Raw genomic sequence first — 18,977 nt, 5'->3', positions numbered from 1 at the left:
AAATCATTAAGCTAAATATTAACAAATTAACTTATATAAGCTGTAATTAAAAATCGATAGGGGATCCTCGATTGGTCCTTGGGGCGTTATTTCAATTTTTTTTATTGTTGGTGCCAACATTTTTGCAGGCCATTTCAAATCATTACCAGACCACAAAACTTTTTTTTTTTTTTTTTGGGGGGGGGGGGGGTAAAGAAAAATTTTAGAATATTTGTATAGTTTATTTAATATAATGTCACATGCGTTTTATGTTGAAAATATCACAATTATTACTATTTTAGTCTAATTATTTGTACTTTTAATGTATTTATATTTATACTTATTTTGTGGTTACCAGTGGTATTTATGCTTAGTAAATAAATTTACTGGTACCTCAGTAATAAAATACCTAATCAAACATAACCTATACATTTTTTTTCAAGGCACTCAAAATATATATGTAATATAAGCTAGCTTTATAAAACTTGTAATTTATTGTATGAATAATCTTACTTATAATGACACAGTAAACAGTTATATAATTAATAAAATAAACTACATTAACATAATATTTTTTAATACTGAAAAAATATAAAATATATACAGTATGTTCACCGATTTAGGGAACACTGAATTTCTCGGCCGGATTTGTTTGGAATAAATCGATTTTTGTTTTTACAAACTGGTGGTATATGAATACACATTTTTCGATACATTTCAAAATTTTTTGAGAATTTGGTCTGCGCATGCAGATTAAAAATCGACAAGGTACAACTGGTACAAGTGAACAATAGTTATTTTTAATAAATCATTTTGGATCCATAGTATGTTAGTCTTGTTTATAACATTTCTAAAAAAAAATTCGTACAAATATTCAAAAATTAACCAATAAGAATTAATTATAAATGTTTAAAAAATAATTTAAAAAATGTATTATTTAATAAAATTGACATGGCTCTTATTTAGCCAATATTGAACTTAGAGCCATATTTGATACATGAAAATTACTTTAAAAAATAGGCTCATCTGAATATGGTGTTAAAATTAGCTGCACATGCGCAGACCAAATTCTAATTTTTTTTTTGAAATGTATCGAAAAATGTGTATTCATATACCACCAGTTTGTAAAAAAAAATCGATTTATTCCAAACAAATCCGGTCGAGAAATTCAGTGTTCCTTAAATCGGTAAACACTCTGTATGTATATAAGTGTAAAACAATTATAGTTATCAGTATATGTATTTATTGTTTACAGGCTAAAGAAGTCGTTTAAAAAAAAAGTTGATGCAAATTTACACTCTGTAGCCCCCCCCCCTCCCCCTCAAATGACGCCCTTGATTGGTCCATACTTACATTAAATGCCTAATAGGCTCATTTTCCATATAATTGCTCTCAAAACATATATAGTATAGGAACATAAAATAGAACAATAGAACAGAATTGACGAGGAGGAACCTTGAAGTTAATTAAGAATCAGATGATAAATTAATTTCGCCACACAGCTATCTATTTAGGAACTTTACGCAAAGCATTTAATAACAATAGTAGAATAACTGTGTGGAGGTTGTTCAGTGCCTAACAAGATACCTGCAGCAGAACGAAGGAACGGCGCCAAGCTCTTTATAGAGTCATTAGCTGTATAGTAGTTTAAATTACGAAACTAACCATGGTGGCTGATCATGCTGACGATAAAGTCATTTTGTCAATTAGTGAAAATCCGGTAACCACCTCATCAAACCTACAACTTCACCTCAACCTAATAATGACTAACTGGTACGATAAATGGCGTATCAAAATAAACCAAAACAAATCAAGTCACACTACATTTACTCTCAAAAAGGGCGTATGTCCAACTGTTACATTGAACAACATCCCAATTCCCATATCGGATATCATAAAATACCTGGGACTCAATTTCGACAAACGACTAACATGGAAAAATCATATACGAACCAAAAGACTGACTTTCAACGCCCGTATGCGCATGCTCAGCCCTCTAATATCGAGAAATAATAACACCAATCTAAATCTAAAAGTCAAACTTCTCAAAAAAATCCAACACCAATAAAATTCAAGTATTCCAAAACCTAGCTCTTCGACGACTCTCCAGTGCACCACCGTACGTCTCAAACCTAACATTACATAACGATTTTCACATGAAAACATCAATGAAGAAGCTCAATTCTTTTACTGGCGCTTCCGCGTGCGACTTCTATCCCACCAAAATCCTCTTATTAAAAACCTCTCCTCTCTAACTCTTCCAGGAAATCCAAGGCGCAGGCTAAAAAAGGAATGGTGCCGTGGCCTCTTACAATTATCAAGTTAAAATATACAATATATATATACACATAATTCCAACCATCAATAATTAAAAAACAAAAAATAATATATATATAAATTAATAATAATTCATGCTAATTCAAGACGTGTTGCCAGGTGTTGGCGGCTTCTTAATCAATTTATCACGTCCTGTTTTCTCTTAGCACATAAGCTTATTGTACATACTTGTATAAATTATTTATTTCTAATAAAAAAAAAAAATACGAATCTAATTATAATCCCTAGCAAGCCTATTGATAAATTTAAGAGTTTTCCTGGCCTTATAAAAAACCATAACCATGTCAATGTTAAATTTGGTCTTGGATCAAATGTGATGGTAAGCTCAAAAGCAACATCAATTACGAATTTATCAGCACGTATGATATCACTATATTTCAGTAGAAGTCGCTTTTTATAGGAACACGGATGCAATCGCTTTATTGAAACGAATTGTCACGAGAATAGAACCGGCCTTATAAATCATATAAACGCATATTTTATAAACCAATAGCTTATTAGAAACAATCGGTTAATTGATACATTTGCCATTTGTCCCAAAGTATTCCTAATAAGTTAAGTGACTTATACTATATAGGCAAACGAATACTTGTGAATTTTAGAGCATCAAATTTAGATTTTATTTAAGGATAAATTAATAATCACATACTAATCTACAAACCTATCCAAATCACTTTGAAGATTAAAGCAATCGTCAGTAGAACCAACACGCAACTAGAATTTTATATCATCAGCAAAGCGAAAACGAGAAAACTCAATACATGACTGATATTATTTACAAAAAATAATGCATATCAAATCTATATATATATATATAATATATATATACATATAATATAATATATGTTACACTTTATTACTTTATAAGATAATACTATGCCATTTTATTTATAAAATTGATTGAAGTTTTCGGTAAATTTAAAGAAACCTTATTAAATTTTGGAAGGGGGTTTGGTGTAATTGTGTTGCTCGCATTTTTCTTCTGTCGTGTTTACCAGTATCGCCTCTACGACTCTACCCTACCTCTACTCTTTAAAACGTAACTTATTGTACTGTCCCTAAAGCAATCTGTGTTTATGTGTACGTGAGTGTATAGTATATAATATGTTCATGTTTGTATGTAAGGAACAGTAGTAATTTTTCTTCTGGATTTTTCAGTTACATACAGAATCGGTTTGCCTGCTGGTCTTTTTCCACTAAGTCGCTGCGTGATTAATGATGGAATTTAATTAAAACTGCCCCTGCAAGACACCTTGAAAAATTATCGAAGTAACGACATAGGTACTAAAAATGCAATAACAACAAATACAAAATAGAAAATGTCAGTTTGTTGTTGGAAGAGAGAAAGATTTTACCAATAAAACATGTTACGAAATACGAGTATACACATTCAAACACATTATTACTGAATCGCGAAAAAAAATCCGTAGAGTAAAAATTCTTCGAAAATAAAGAAAGAATTCAAATAATGCAATTCATTAAACATACATTTATAAGTTAAAAAAATGTGTGTTGTGAGCAGGCGGGGATGCAGTGAAACTTTTTTACAGAGAGTACGAAAAAAATGCAAAAAGGTGATTTCCCCAACCAAAATCGAACCCGCAACTATTGTCGGAGTGTTTCACAAGAATAATCGTCTACCCTTTTTTTTTATTCTCCGTAAATAAGTTTCAGTTGAATATTTTTTTGTGAAAATTATTGCATAAAAAGTAATATTTTATTTCACGTATCACTTATTGTTTACATAATAATATAATGTTGACAATACGTCAACATAATCGCATTATCTAGATTACAAAAATAACCCGATAATATTATTTCATAAATTATGATTACAGGGTGATCATCACGTTATTTTTTTTTCAAACAAAAAGTTATAGGAATTTTTTTAAGAATTTTTTTATTACCTATTATGTGATTTGTGCTTAATATTATTTAACGATATTATAGCCATCTAATAAGTGCCTATGATTTGTATCTCAGCTATAAAATAAGTCTTCAAGACTTGTGTAAAAATACATAGATTCATAGGTAATTATTAATTAGGCTATAGTTTCGATTTGAGTAAATAAATTATTTTGACCTCTCTCTCTAGCTCTGTAACGCCACTGATTCATATAAATTATTGTTTCAACAGTTATCTTACTTAAACATCAATCAATATATCTAACATATACATATGAATAATTTTCTCAACTAATTTAATATTTTCAATTATCTAACTTCCATATTCACGACATATTGTGTATTTTGTTTTATTATTATTATTATTAATTTCTAGTAAGAATATCATAATAGTTCTGCAATAATTATTTAATTGTGTATATTAATTATCTGGTTTAATACTACTATATAATAATATTAATATGAAAATATAAGTCACTGCCTATTGTCTAATAATATGTTATTCGGTTGTCAGTTACAGTAGCCGGTAATTTAATGTTAAATATTATTTAGCTCTATTATGTCATTTGTGAGTGTCATATGAAAAATCATATTTTTAAATGATTTCTCGACACTTGGGATATGATTTAATCTTAACCATTTTCATGGACATTATGCAAAAAATGATAAAATATTAAGGATAACTACATCAATATTGTCAAGGTAAGTTCTAATTTTCAAAATAACTACCACGCATTGGAATTTAGCCAGTACTATACTAAATAAACTGTTTATAAATAGGTTTATATGTGTATAATGTATATAATATATATATACATATAGGTATTATGCTTATTTATGTACAATGTACTTAAGTACTTTTCATTACAAACAGGCAACAGCACATCATTGAACATAATATATATTATACAAGAAACAATTTGATCATAAAAGCTACAATGATCAAACGTGACATTGCAGTATGTGTAATGTGTATGTCATGCGAAAAAAATTGCTCAAAAGTTGCACACTTTAGTATTTACACACTTGTACTTAAATAAAAAAATTCTTATGATCTTCATAAATTGAATCAAATTGTGACAATATGTGTTTATAATAAAGGTATTTCGTATATATTATGAAATGAAAACGATTAAATCTTCCTAATTTTTAATAACGTAATAATAAAGTCTTTAAATACACGTTGAATAACTACAATTAGATTTCTCTTCGTCTTATTTCTTATACTAACTCATAATATTATATCTGAACGTATGTTCAGAAATTGGAATTTAAATTGTTTATAGTTAGTTTAAATAATGAGAGTGAATTGATCAATTAAGAAACTTAAATGCGAAAAAAACTATTTATATTCTTTTGTTGGTTTTTTACAATATTTCAATTTTTAAGTGAATATTTTGAATTTAAGACTTATGAGTATGTTACCCACTACACTCTTACTCAGAGCAATATTTATACTGATAATTCGTTCTTATACTGTTATTATAATAAATATGCGTTGTTACATTTATAAGTACGGAAATTATTCTTCTTATCATTCTTTTTAAACTTGTTGTTTAAATTGTTTTCAATACATTTATATACCTTAGTGTTTGATAATAGCATTGATTTTACTTTGCGATTAACAGTACCTACTACCTACTGCCTGCTCAATAGCAGTAGTTCAAAATTTTTTAATAAAAATCAGTGTTGGTGAATTGCGGCCCAATCCCTAAATGACGTACGAGTTGCGGCTCGAGTTTATGAGAGGTACGTACGAATTGCGGTCATACAATAATGTATATAATACATATATATATATTACATACTATATGCCTATAGGCTATAATATATAGTTTATAAAGATCATATTATTACGTATTTTCTAGTAAAAATTGTCGTACTAATATTAATATTTGTCTTGAAAAAAATTAAAGTATTCATATATTAATAATATTTTTTTTTTGTAATAAGAATAAAGTATATAATCATCAAAATAATCATTATATTGTTAAAAATAAAAGTATATACGCATAATATATTATATTATACAAACGAAACAACGATTGATTTCGGACTGAATACGCATTGACAATTTTCATTTTGACATTTGAAATTATCCGATTATCGTAGTTAGTGTAAGTCATACGACAGATAAGACAATAAAACGATCAATATTATCTTTATCATAATATAATATTATACAAAAATAATTTCGTTTATCGTTATTCGTTTATTGCTATGTATATCCAAAACTGCATCTGCTATATACATGATAATAATAAGTAAGTAAGTAAGTAACCATAAGTAATAGGTGTATCTTTATTATATCAATAAGTTCGATGACCTTGTATGTCAGAAACACTTTAATTTAATAAAAAAATAAAAAATAAAAAATAGGTGTAATGTTAAGGTGAATGACGACATTTGGTGAATGTTGACATCCACCGGTGAATGTTGACATACACTGCTGTTTTTGGTGAATGTCAACATATTGAATAAATATTAAAAAATTACCAACAGTCACCGGTGAAAGTCAACATTCACAACAATTATCGGTGAGTGTTAACATTCACAACTGAATTTTGGTGAATGTTGATATTCACAATTTTTTATTTTGAAAATTAAAAAAACCTTAACTTTAAACTAAGTTAAGTTACTTTTTTTTCTAAGTTAACGTTTAACTTAACGAGTTAACGAAAAAAATATTAATAACTTTTAACTCTTTTATTAATAAATTATTATGGATTTGTGCTCGAGGTGGGAGGGTGTAAAAATTGTTCACGGTAAACCTCGTCATAGTCAATGTTCCATCGAAAGACCCAATCAGGATTTTCAAAATATACTCAGGGCCATGATGCACGATAAGAAAACAAAAAAATGGTCCGAAGCTTTAACAAATAAAATAATTTATGTTTAATTATTAACCCTTTAACTAAAGCTATTTTATCATTGGTATTAATCTTTTTTTTACAAAATTTCAACATTCACCAAAAACAGATAGTGCATGTCAACATTCACCAGTGATTGTCTACATCTAAGAAGAAATTGACATTCACCAGGAATTTCGGTGAATGTGACATTCACCAAATGTCGTCATTCACCTTAACATATACATTATATAGGTAAGGTACATGGGTAAGGTAATGATAATCTCTCGGGCCGCAGCCTGCAACTCACCTACCACTAAAATATTGTCGGGCCGCAACTAATCTATACCTAAAAGCTAAAATATTATCAGGCAGGAATTCACCGGTCTCCAACACCGGAAACGGCAAGTCGGGCCGCAACTCACTCACAGCCATATAAAACACACTACTACAATAGAAATAGGTATTCTTTCAATGGTTTCACATGAAAGAGGATTTTCTATTGACCCACTATAACCCAACAAAACATTGGGCACTGCATTATTTATTTGTCATTTTTTTCTAGTTTCTCTGTTTTGATTTCCCTATATCCTATATCATTATTACTTTATAATGTTATGAGTTTGATAACACAATAATACAATTTCCTACGACCTTTGAACCATACACACGTATGTAAATAACGACGTAGTGAAACAGTACGGCTATCGTACTACCCAACTAACGACTGCTGTAATAGTAGTATTACCTAACTGTGTATTTGAAAGTGTTTTTTTCTCGAGAATTTCAACTATTCACGAATGCGTTAAATGTTGAATGAATTTTAAACAAGACAATTTGTTTGTTTATTTATGTCTCTGTTTCGTTAAGTCCTATAATCCTAATTCCTATTATAATGTTTATGCATCCTCCACCAATATATTATACGATTTACACGTACCTATATTAAATTCACCCGTTTCTGGTTTCATCGTTTTAATTTTTTTATATTAAAAATTGACAAATAAGTACCTAAAGCATAATGCATGCCTGCATAAATATTAAAGAACAAAAATACAAAATCGAATCTAACGTTTGATACAATTATACAAAGGCCAATGTTGGGCAAACTAACGTTTATCACAACGTTCCAAGTGCGTAGCCTTGGAGGAAAATAACTCGAATGACTATTTATTTCTATTTTAGAGACCCTATCGTACATAATAATATTATTGTACACGACGCATCAACGCAACAGCCTGCAGCAGCTGCTGGAAGCCTGGAAAATATTTTGGACGACCCTGCCTGCGGCCTACACGGCTGCGTCCATGATTCATAATTTTCATGAATTACACTGCTCGTGATTCGAGTTGGTACTTCGTGCATTGTAGTTTGTTTATAATAATATATTATCGATTTACATGGACTGTAATCGCGTTTTAATCATTAAATTTTAATGTGAAATGTAAATGTTATTGTCAATTGTCAGTTTACACTGTTGCATGACGTATTATTTAACTGTGGTCAACTCTTGAACGTAAATTTGGCAAGTTTTCCACTGTATTGTCTGTATTACAATAATAATAATAATTGTCGATTGTTCCCCGTTTTACTAAACTTCAATTGTGTGAACGTCAAGTCAGTCCGAACGAAAAACAATCATGTTTTCAAAAATAATGTCACAGATTAACAACAAAGGCATCCCGTTGACACCAATGTCCAAGAAAAAGATGCCGAGTCTGTACAAGACTACTGTCGCTTTGAAAACATGGTAATGTATTTGATTCAAATATAGAAAATTATGTTATTTCCACAATAGCTGATAACAATAACAACAAATAAAAATAAAATATTTAAACAGTATAAAACACAAATAACAATCACTGGAATCACATAAAATGTGTACTATAGGTATAACGAAAAAACATTCATGTCTACCTAGTAAACATTATATTTCGTATACCCAAGTTTTTTATTTTACTTGAACATGAGTATGTTAAACTGATTGAAAGTTGTAACTATTTTAAGTAAAAATTTAAGTTTTTCTGGTTTTTTCACTAACAATTATGATCGTACAATATTTTCATGTGCTCATCAAGTAAGGCGCAGGTGTTAGGGAACGATAACAGCTGTGTCGCTGTGTTTACTGTTTACTGAATTTATAATAATATTATTATATTGTAGGATTAAGAGGACGCTACACACAACCATTTGTTGTCCCCGTCTTGCAAGTGCATAACATTGCAAATTTACGCTCAGCAGATCACGTTTTGCTCTGTTAGTTTAAAAATTAGAGTGAATCAACCTATTATGAATCTTGATGTTAAGAACATTACCTGTGTTTGTATGTGGGTTTTTTTTATGGTAGTTCACTTTTGTAGCAAGTTTTGAGTGTATAAAAAGCGTAAATTAAAAATGCTCATAACTCACTTATACTCTAAGTTATCGTAAAAAAACCCACGTACACACACAAGTAATGTTCTTGCCATCAAATTTCATAGTAGGTCAATTTTAAAACTAACGGAATTAAACGTGATCTGCTAAGCGTAAATTTGCTATGTAACGCACTTGTAAGACGGATACAACAAATTAATATGTGTAGCGTTCTCTTAACTTCTATGCTGACACTCATTCTGCACTCAAGTATCGGTATCCACTGGCCAATACTCATGTAGTCATGTCCCATAAGCCAATAAGTAATTTACTATTAGTGAAAACCGGTTTTCCTATTGCAACTATTATCAGTCTCCTTCAATGTAAAGTTTAGATAGACCCAAATTTTGTAATTTTCTATACCACGCTTGGCCGAGATGAAACGTTTATGTACGTTTATTTGGAAGCAATGCATATACCAGAGATGTATATATACCATATATGTTGTAAATTCCATCACGTTGAATAAATATTAAACTTTTAATTCTACTTACATTTAGGACTTGTTACTGCTGTTGAGTTGGATGCTAACTAGTATTATTAAAATTAAAGGAACCAATATTACCGATATGCTTCGTTAAAACTTTAAAATACATTTGGATTTACCTAACCAATTTCTACGCAAGACGCAACATCACATAATTAATTAAATGATATACGTGCATAGGGTACAATAATAATAGTATAGGTATATATATAGAAGATATACATATAAAATAAATTGTCGCAGTTTGTATAATAATATGTATCTTATCGGTTTTGTCGCAGATTGTATAATGAAAATTTTTTCCCACAGTTTACCTATCAACTTTTAGAAAAAGGTTCATTTTTCCGTAGTTTACATACAGCCATGAGTTATACCGTTTACAGATACGAAAACAATAATATTGGTTACAGAACAAAATAATTTAGTATTATTTTACAGTAATCTAGTTAACCGTTTGATAATATTTTTACGTTTCGTAGTGCTGTTATACATCGCACTTTATACAGCTGTAAATATGTAATAATGTCAAATTAGACATTAGACCGGTGTAAAAAGTGATGTAAACCATCTGAAAAAATGCAATTTGATTTTTTTTCCATTTGTTAGAAACTACAATAAAGTTTATTGTTTATTTTTGAACATGTATTAAAATTGATTTAGGTACCTACCAAAATTCGATACAATTACATTATACCTAATGACATGTAACATGAAAGTTGTTACTAACAAAGTAATTAAGACCTTAACACTTGAATTTTTTAATTTTATTACTGTTATTGAATTAAAGAACCCCCACATATATGTACAAGGTACAACGCCAAACATTTCACGAAATTAGCGTCAAAATAGTTTCTTTACTTAAATATTCAAAAATAAAAATAAGTAAGCTGACACACTGGCTGTACAGATTACGGAAATCTATGTACATATATCGTCTTTCTATTTTATATCATGTGTAATAGTACTACCTATAAATATTATTTTTACATTTTATCTGCATTGTTTATAGAAATTATAAAATCTATTATACATAATACTTAAATTACAATTACTAATTAATAATTATAAATATATAATTATTAATTACCTATAAAACAATGTATCTATTACATGTATATTGAATAAAATACATTAAAAACAATAGGCAAAATTATATGATTTTTATTGTTGTATGATAACTTACTGTTTTATAATAATACAATACAGTAAAACCTCCCAATAAAGGAATCGCTCAGGATCAACTGATTTTTCATTTCAGAGTCACTAAAATTTACGGGATAATATACAGTCTCAAAGTAGAATACACTAGTTCTACGTAATTTTTCCCCTTCTACCACTACCTATGCCGTTATGTGGGATATTCGCGCAGCCGCTGAACAAAAATAGGTTGCCGCTCTGTGTATTGTACTTTTAGGCAAGGTTTAGTCTATTTTTGGGGTTTTTAGGAATGTTGGTATTTTCCGTAAGGAGAATTTCACAGATGGTCTGTTATAACTTATAACTAGGGCTCAGATTTAAATGCACATAAAACCATACAAATATGCTCTAAAAAATAGCCAAAGATAACCTTAAAAACCGGACACGAGAGAAGAAGAAGAAACCTTAAAAATGCCATTTATATTCATTTTTTATACAATTTGTTATTTTATTCTGGAATTTATTATTAAAATATATTTATTACTTAATTGAAAAAAAAAATTGGAAAAATTGACTTGATGCTGCTATAATGCAAAATATTAAAGTTTAGCATATTTTATTAGTGTAAGTATAGTAAGTAATACGTTTGTAATGTTTGTAATTTTGTAAATCAAAATGAATTGAGGGTTTATTGGTTATTATTTTGTTACTCATTATATATTGTATATATGTACTATAAATTATAACACAATCAAGTATACAACTATACAGTGTATAATACTGTATATAAATAATTATCTGTTTGCTCAATACAACATAGATACCTCCTAATTAATATTAAATTTAAATGTGATTAGATTTTTTTGAACAAACTGATTTTTTAACATATCAAAAAATATTGAAAGTGACCTATTGTCTATTTAGGTTCTAGGTAGAATTAAAAATGTATTTACTTATTTATTTTTAACCAAGTTAGATTTTTCTTATAATAAAATTATAAACTTTTATTATTAAATACCTATATTGTTTGTTAACTAATAACTTCTCTTAACTGAACTAATTTTTTCATCAATTTGCCAACATTTAACTATGACCAAGTCTTGGAATCTTCAATAATGTTTTTGTCTACAAAAGTTTTTACTCTTAAAAGATTTATATAAATATTGGATTAAAATTTAAATATATTCTATTGAAAACATAATGTAATTGTATCTAATAACAAGATTCTTTTTAAATTAACACTTATAGTTTAAGTTAAAATTATAAGTATAGTTAATATATTTTTTAATATTATACCTGCTTTTATTATCCCATTATATACTTAAAATAATTAATATAAAGTAAGAATGCAATTATTTCTATGATTTCTTTTTCAAATTAAATTTATAAATTATAAATGGTTCACATATATACATTATGTTAAATAAAAAAACTTTTTAAATTTGGCAATTAATTCAAAAGAATAATAAAAAAAAAAAATTAAAGTAATACAAATCTTCTCTGTCTGTGAAGTCAATAACTATTATATTGTGTTTAATTTATGATTAAGGTCAGGCCCGTCGTAAGACATTTTCCGCCCTAAAGCGAATAAAAATAATAATTAAATTTCTGTCTTTTTTTGGAAATTTAATATTACAATTTGCCGCCACAATTTTTTTAAATGTTATACCGCCCTAAAGCAACGCATGGCTTGCTTGTACCCTAGTGACGGACCTGATTAAGGTAGATGTTATTTGAAATATTAAATAAAAATATTACCTACATAAGTATACAGTTTATAATTTGAATTAGAAAAATTATTTAAAATTATTTTTTTCTATTGAACTTTAAATTACATCAACAACAATGGTTTATTAGTTACCTATTAGGTTATTGTACATTATTAATAGGTATATAACCTATATTATTAACAGTACTTTTATTATACTAAAAAAAAAAGAAAAATAATAAATTTATCAAGTGTGAGAAGTAGGTAGTGTTATAAAACAACTGTGTTATTATTTTAAATATTGTCATATAAGTCTGCTTTTCTAAGGAAAGGCAACATTTTTGAGATGTTTTCGATATTTGATTCCAGCGCTTCATCCATGGTAGAAGGAATGTTATGTTTTCAGAGTTCATTGATGTATCAATGGTATTCTGTTAGAATATGTTTTACTGTAAGTTCAACTCCACAGGATGAGCACTGGGGGGAGGGGGCTGGAATCTTTTATGGTCATAAGAAATTTATGAGTTAACTTCGTAAGACTGTTAATTACAATGTTTTCTCTTCTGAGATTAGGGTATTACAGGTGATATTTATGTCTTTATACTTTAATTTTATGGTTTCTTCTTGAATACATTTAGCAATATCTGTTGGGTTAATTGTGTTGTCTAGGCTCTTGATTGTAGTCAGTGAGTATTACATTGTTTTTTAATGAATTCTATCGTTATGAGCATATGCACAATTTAGGCGGAATCTAGGAGAGGTTTAGCCCCTTCCCTCAAATATTATTATTAGGTATTATTTCAGTTATTATCAATGTTGCTCAATCCATAAGCAAAATATACACGAATTAAATTTATACAATTCTAGCCCTCCACCCCCCCCCCAAAAAAAAAAAAAAAAAAATTGACCCTTGTTGCACCTATGGCTTATGAGTACAGCTATTGCTTTGGCGAAGTGTTCCTATGGAAAATTAATTTGGCAGTTTGTATCTAATTATTGAATTTAGATGTATCATTGGAATACCAACTCATTCTCAAGTTTTTGAAGCATCAGTGTAAAAGGTATTACAATTTGGATTTGTGGCCAGGATGTATTTTAAAAAGTTTTTGTTTATAGTTGGATTTGTGTTTTCTTCTTTTTTTAGGGAAAGTTTTGTATTAATATTTAATTTAGAAGACCATGATGGGAAGTTGTAAGGTTTTATTTCGACTATATAGCCTAGTTGATTTTTTCTTCATTGGTATATTTGTTAATTTCAGCTATGTATTTATTAGCTGGATTTAAAACATTTGTTTACGATTCTGGCTGCATATACTATATAGTCATGATTTTTCAAGTCTTCTTAGCTATATTAAAATGATATATTGTTTGTTTAACTTTAAAAATAAATTTATTGTTACAAATAAATTGATAAATAGGAGTAACCAGTTGTAGGTACTTATACATTATATGCACATAAATTGTATTCTTCTGTTTTAAAAATATGTTTTTTTTAAATAAAATATTTGTTTTAAGTGTTTGAAACAAACCCATATTTGATTAATTTATATGCTCAAAATATGTTATAAACATTTCAACTCTGCTGTAACTACACTCTTTCTAAGATTTTATCAGTAATTTAAACTTTTTCCCACATTTGAGCCAATAATTATTTAATTAGAACCCCATATTTATTTTTTAGATAAATATTAGCTATATTATATTTTATAATATAATATAATATTAAAGTTAAGTAAATAAAACAACAGTCATATTTAACTCATAATCCTTTATATTTAATGTAATTAATATTTAAAAAATGTTATAATTTAAAATATATAGTTATTTTATAAAAATAAATCTTAAATTTTTAAGTCTATTTATAAATTTAATGGAAGATAAAATTATACAATTGATGTAACCCAACTAAATTCAAACTATAGTTTTGAGTCGCTTGTAATACTAAAATTTTTCACTTCCGACTAAATACTTGAGCTATTAAATTATAGTATAATTTTTTTTTCAGGGGTCTGTCCGGATTGTCCTTTGGTATAACAAGTTTTGTATTGTTATGTTATGTAACAGAGTGGCGCACTGTGTTACAGTTTTGTCCTTACTACAACACTAAGTATAACCAATTAGATATTGAAGATAAGTTGAAAAATATCCAAGCTATAGCAGATGCTACAGAACGTTCAGAAAATGCTTCAAGGGATTTTCAGCATGAAAGAGATGTAAAATCCAACAATGAAAGAGAATAGTAATTTTTTAAATCTTAAAATATGTTTAAAGGAAAATAAAAATAGGTACAAATGTAAATGAACTATATATGTATCATGATATTTTTCAACAAAAAATATTTCATGAATTTATGTAATTTAATATTGAATTACGTTAATAATAAATATATTGCTATTTTTTGTATTAAGCATTTTTACAAGTGTTACAATTTTTTTAACAATACATTTATTATTCAAATACAATCTTAAGATCACCAGATCACCCATAAATACATCTATTTTTAACAGTTAAGAATGAAATAAATTGATGTTTAGAAAATTTGTTGTGATGTTAGAAATTTCAATATCATATATTCCTCATCATTTTCTTATAAATAATAATTTATTGGAAATACTAATTCACCAATTTCATAAACCTAGGAATTAGCTCTGCTGTGTAGTAATAGTAGCTGCCTAATCCTAACTCTAATTCTAAGGATATTTTACATTATTTTTCTATTTGTAGGCAATACATATCAAAAAATCACACCTACCATACATTATTTGTTACTTATATAAATGTGAATATTGACATAGTGAATAAGTTGAAAAGTGTGAATAGGTTTGTAATATGAATAGCTTAGAATTAATTAAAAGAAAAACATAATGTAAACATATAATCAAATCGGATGATGTATAAAATTATTAGAATAATATATATAGCTAAAATATTTTACATCATATACACATATTCTCGTAAAGTTGTAAATATTTATATAGAATTTACTGAAGGAAAAAATATTTGTAGTAATCATTAAGGTTTTTATGATGCAGCTGGGTAAGTACCAATTAATTATTTTTATAACTTAACAACATTTAAAAATGTGTATTTTAAACTATTGGCGATTTTTAACAGTAATCACTCATCACCTATTTATAAAATTATCAACTTTTTAATATATACCTAACATTTTTATATAAACTTGTGAGTTGTGATTATTAAAAAACAGTATTTTTCAACACTTAATATCGTTGTCATTATTCAAATGACATCATAATTTTCATGTTTTAAAGCTCCATATTCTTCTTCTAAGAATTGTTATGCATAAAAACTGAATGCTGAACGAGTAGTTAATTATAGTTATAGGCTGAAGTATACAGTATACGGTTTACCTAAGTATTTCAAGTATACGTATGTACATGAATAGAATAATAGACTATAGGTTATATTTTACGGGGTAAGTACCACTGTGCAAATTCATATTAAGTGATGATTTGATGTCTATGTGACTTAATTTGTATAACTTGTACAATTTAATAACTTGGTTACGAGATTACATTTTTCTAAATTGTTTTTAAAATAACTATTTGGTATATTTATTATTCTACTTATACCTAATATAAAGTAAATTATTAAATTTAATTATTTTTATAAAAAATTGTAATTTTTACTTATACAGGTACCACTCACCTATAATTTTTTTACCTACCTATAATCTACCTAAACTAAACATTTAATAAAAATAAAATATAAAATATACTAATATGTTTATTATATAATAATATATTTAATATATAAACGTGATAAAAGATTTTAGTCATCTGTTGAATATTGAGTGTATATAAAACAGGGGTGGCCAACACGAATACGTCCCCGAGCCACATGGATAAATACAATGATATTAAGAGCCAAAATGTTTATAAATTATTTTTATAATTTTATCGTATTTTATGGTTAATAACTAATAAATAAGTATTGTTTTTTTCTTTTTATAAGACGCCATCCGCATACGACCATGGTCTATGACGCGAGTCGCAACCTCTGCTACACATATATGTATGCTTATGATTTAATATTGGTCATTCAACAGCTAAGTTTTTCTATTTTTAGTATATACTAACCCGAGGCCTTTTATATGATAGCCGCCAGGCCAACACTGAGCTCAAATGTTAAACAATAAAAGAGTAATACAAACAAAAGAATATAATAGGCAATACAAGTACCTAATATGTACCTATATAACAATATGATTAGGTATATACAAGATAAATATAGAATACATTTTTAACTTTTACAGAGCAAATAATTCTTACATGAACAAATCGTCGAAATATTAATAAAACTAGACCGTTTATTTGGCGTCTAAGCGAGTATCGTAATCGCTGATGCTTTTGTGTGTATTTTGATTTTACAATTAAGTCGTTATTCTTACACTATACTCGTATACTTTCCAATTTTCCTGACCTCGTGTGTCGGGCTCACAGACAACCAATAGGAAACCGGCACGAATGAAAATAAGTCATGTCTTAGAAGTTGACCGTTTGAAAAAGTCCCTTATGGTTGATAAGCGTTTAAGTTAATTATTTCACTTTAAAACTGAAATACCTAACTAAAAATCGTTATCTATTTTATTTATACGAGTAAGTACTTATCAATTTTTCATTGATGTAATAAATAAATTAATCGATTAATTAACAATAACCAAATAAAATCGAAAACCTGCAACGCTTATAAGTTAGCATATATCTGCAATCTTGTTAAGTCGAATTTTAAGCTAAGCGATGTGAAATCCATTTTTAGGTACCTACAGTGTACGACGGACACCATGGTTAAGTATGTGAAGTTTTATTTTGCATATTTAAAGGTTCTATGCCTATTTGAAATATTTTAATATATATGTGTTTTTCTATTTTATTGAAGCACTGTAGCGATGGGTAGGTATAGATAGATTATTTTATTTGGCTAAAATTTGATGACAAATTCGATACCTATTGTAATTATTATTATTTGTATTTAATTTTATATGCACTATATAAAATGTAAGGGCATTTTTGCAACGTAAAATTGTTAAAATTAAAACGTTTATATAGTCAGTGTTTCATGTCGACATTATATAATTAATGAAAACATGTTGTATATGAAATAGTCTTTTCTGATAATAAAAATTACTTATGATTTCTTTTTTTATGAAATGTAAATTTTAGTGCATATAAATGCATATTTCAGTGCAAATTTTGCCAGTTTTTAGTGCATAATTACGTGCTTATTTAGATATTTTTTAGGGTATAAACCTACAAACCCTGATTATAACAAACTAAAATACCTGTATGAGGTAGGCACAATATCACAACAATGAAAACTGAATATAGTGAATACAATAACGATGATTGTAAATGGTCTAATATAAGCGATTTTAACGGGGAATCTATCGATTGATTCCCGCCAACGTAGCATCGATTTCGCCAGTATCGACTCCGCCAGTCCAAGTAGTCTAAAAATAACCCATCGATTTCGCCACTTACCAATTTTTACCTCAACCTGGCATCTGCTATAAATCTATAATAATTAATACAATATAATATATTATATTGTACTTGACACTTGTAATAGGTACAACAGTTAAATAAATACAATATAGCATAATATTATATACATATGTAATTCAAAAATATTCATAAAAAAAAAATTAATATTCAATATAATGTATATTCAAAATAATACAAATTAAATAATTAGATAGTATATATATGTATACATATACTATATATATATTAGATTATCATCAATTAGCGATAACAATAATATTTTTATACAGGTATTTGAGTATTTCTTATTTTATTTATAATATAGCTATGTAAGTATAAAATAAATCTATAATTTTTTTTCGGGAAGATTATATTTTCCCTGGCCGATTTGATATACCTTATCTCCTGACCCCTAGTATAAAAGGTCTGGTGGAACCGATGAAACCCCTTTTAACGATATTTCAGACAAAGGAATTTAATAATAATTTCAATCCTGATCAATATGTTTCAAAAATAGTTACAATGTATTATATTTCGATATACCTACCTACGTATTTTTATTAGTAAAATTTCTATAAATTAAAAAAAAAAATGAATATTTAAATAAATCAATATCTTGAACCCCAACAATCTGTGTGAAACACTAGCGCCAAACGAAG

General features: G+C 27.6%; 1 protein-coding gene across 1 annotated transcript; it reads left to right on the top strand.

Annotated features, from left to right (window-relative positions):
- Positions 1 to 8,354: 8,354 nt before the first annotated feature.
- Positions 8,355 to 15,221, top strand: LOC107164609 (uncharacterized). The gene is made up of 2 exons (XM_015512492.2): positions 8,355 to 8,820; positions 14,820 to 15,221. Exons 1-2 carry the CDS (start codon positions 8,711 to 8,713, stop codon positions 15,052 to 15,054), a joined length of 345 nt encoding a protein of 114 aa, XP_015367978.1. The 5' UTR covers positions 8,355 to 8,710; the 3' UTR covers positions 15,055 to 15,221.
- Positions 15,222 to 18,977: the final 3,756 nt, after the last annotated feature.

This window comes from Diuraphis noxia, unplaced genomic scaffold (assembly GCF_037042655.1).
Source record: "Diuraphis noxia isolate RWA-SAM2 unplaced genomic scaffold, SU_Dnox_SAM2 contig0002, whole genome shotgun sequence".
NCBI lineage: Eukaryota > Metazoa > Arthropoda > Insecta > Hemiptera > Aphididae > Diuraphis > Diuraphis noxia.
This window is presented reverse-complemented; position numbering and strand designations above follow the sequence as displayed.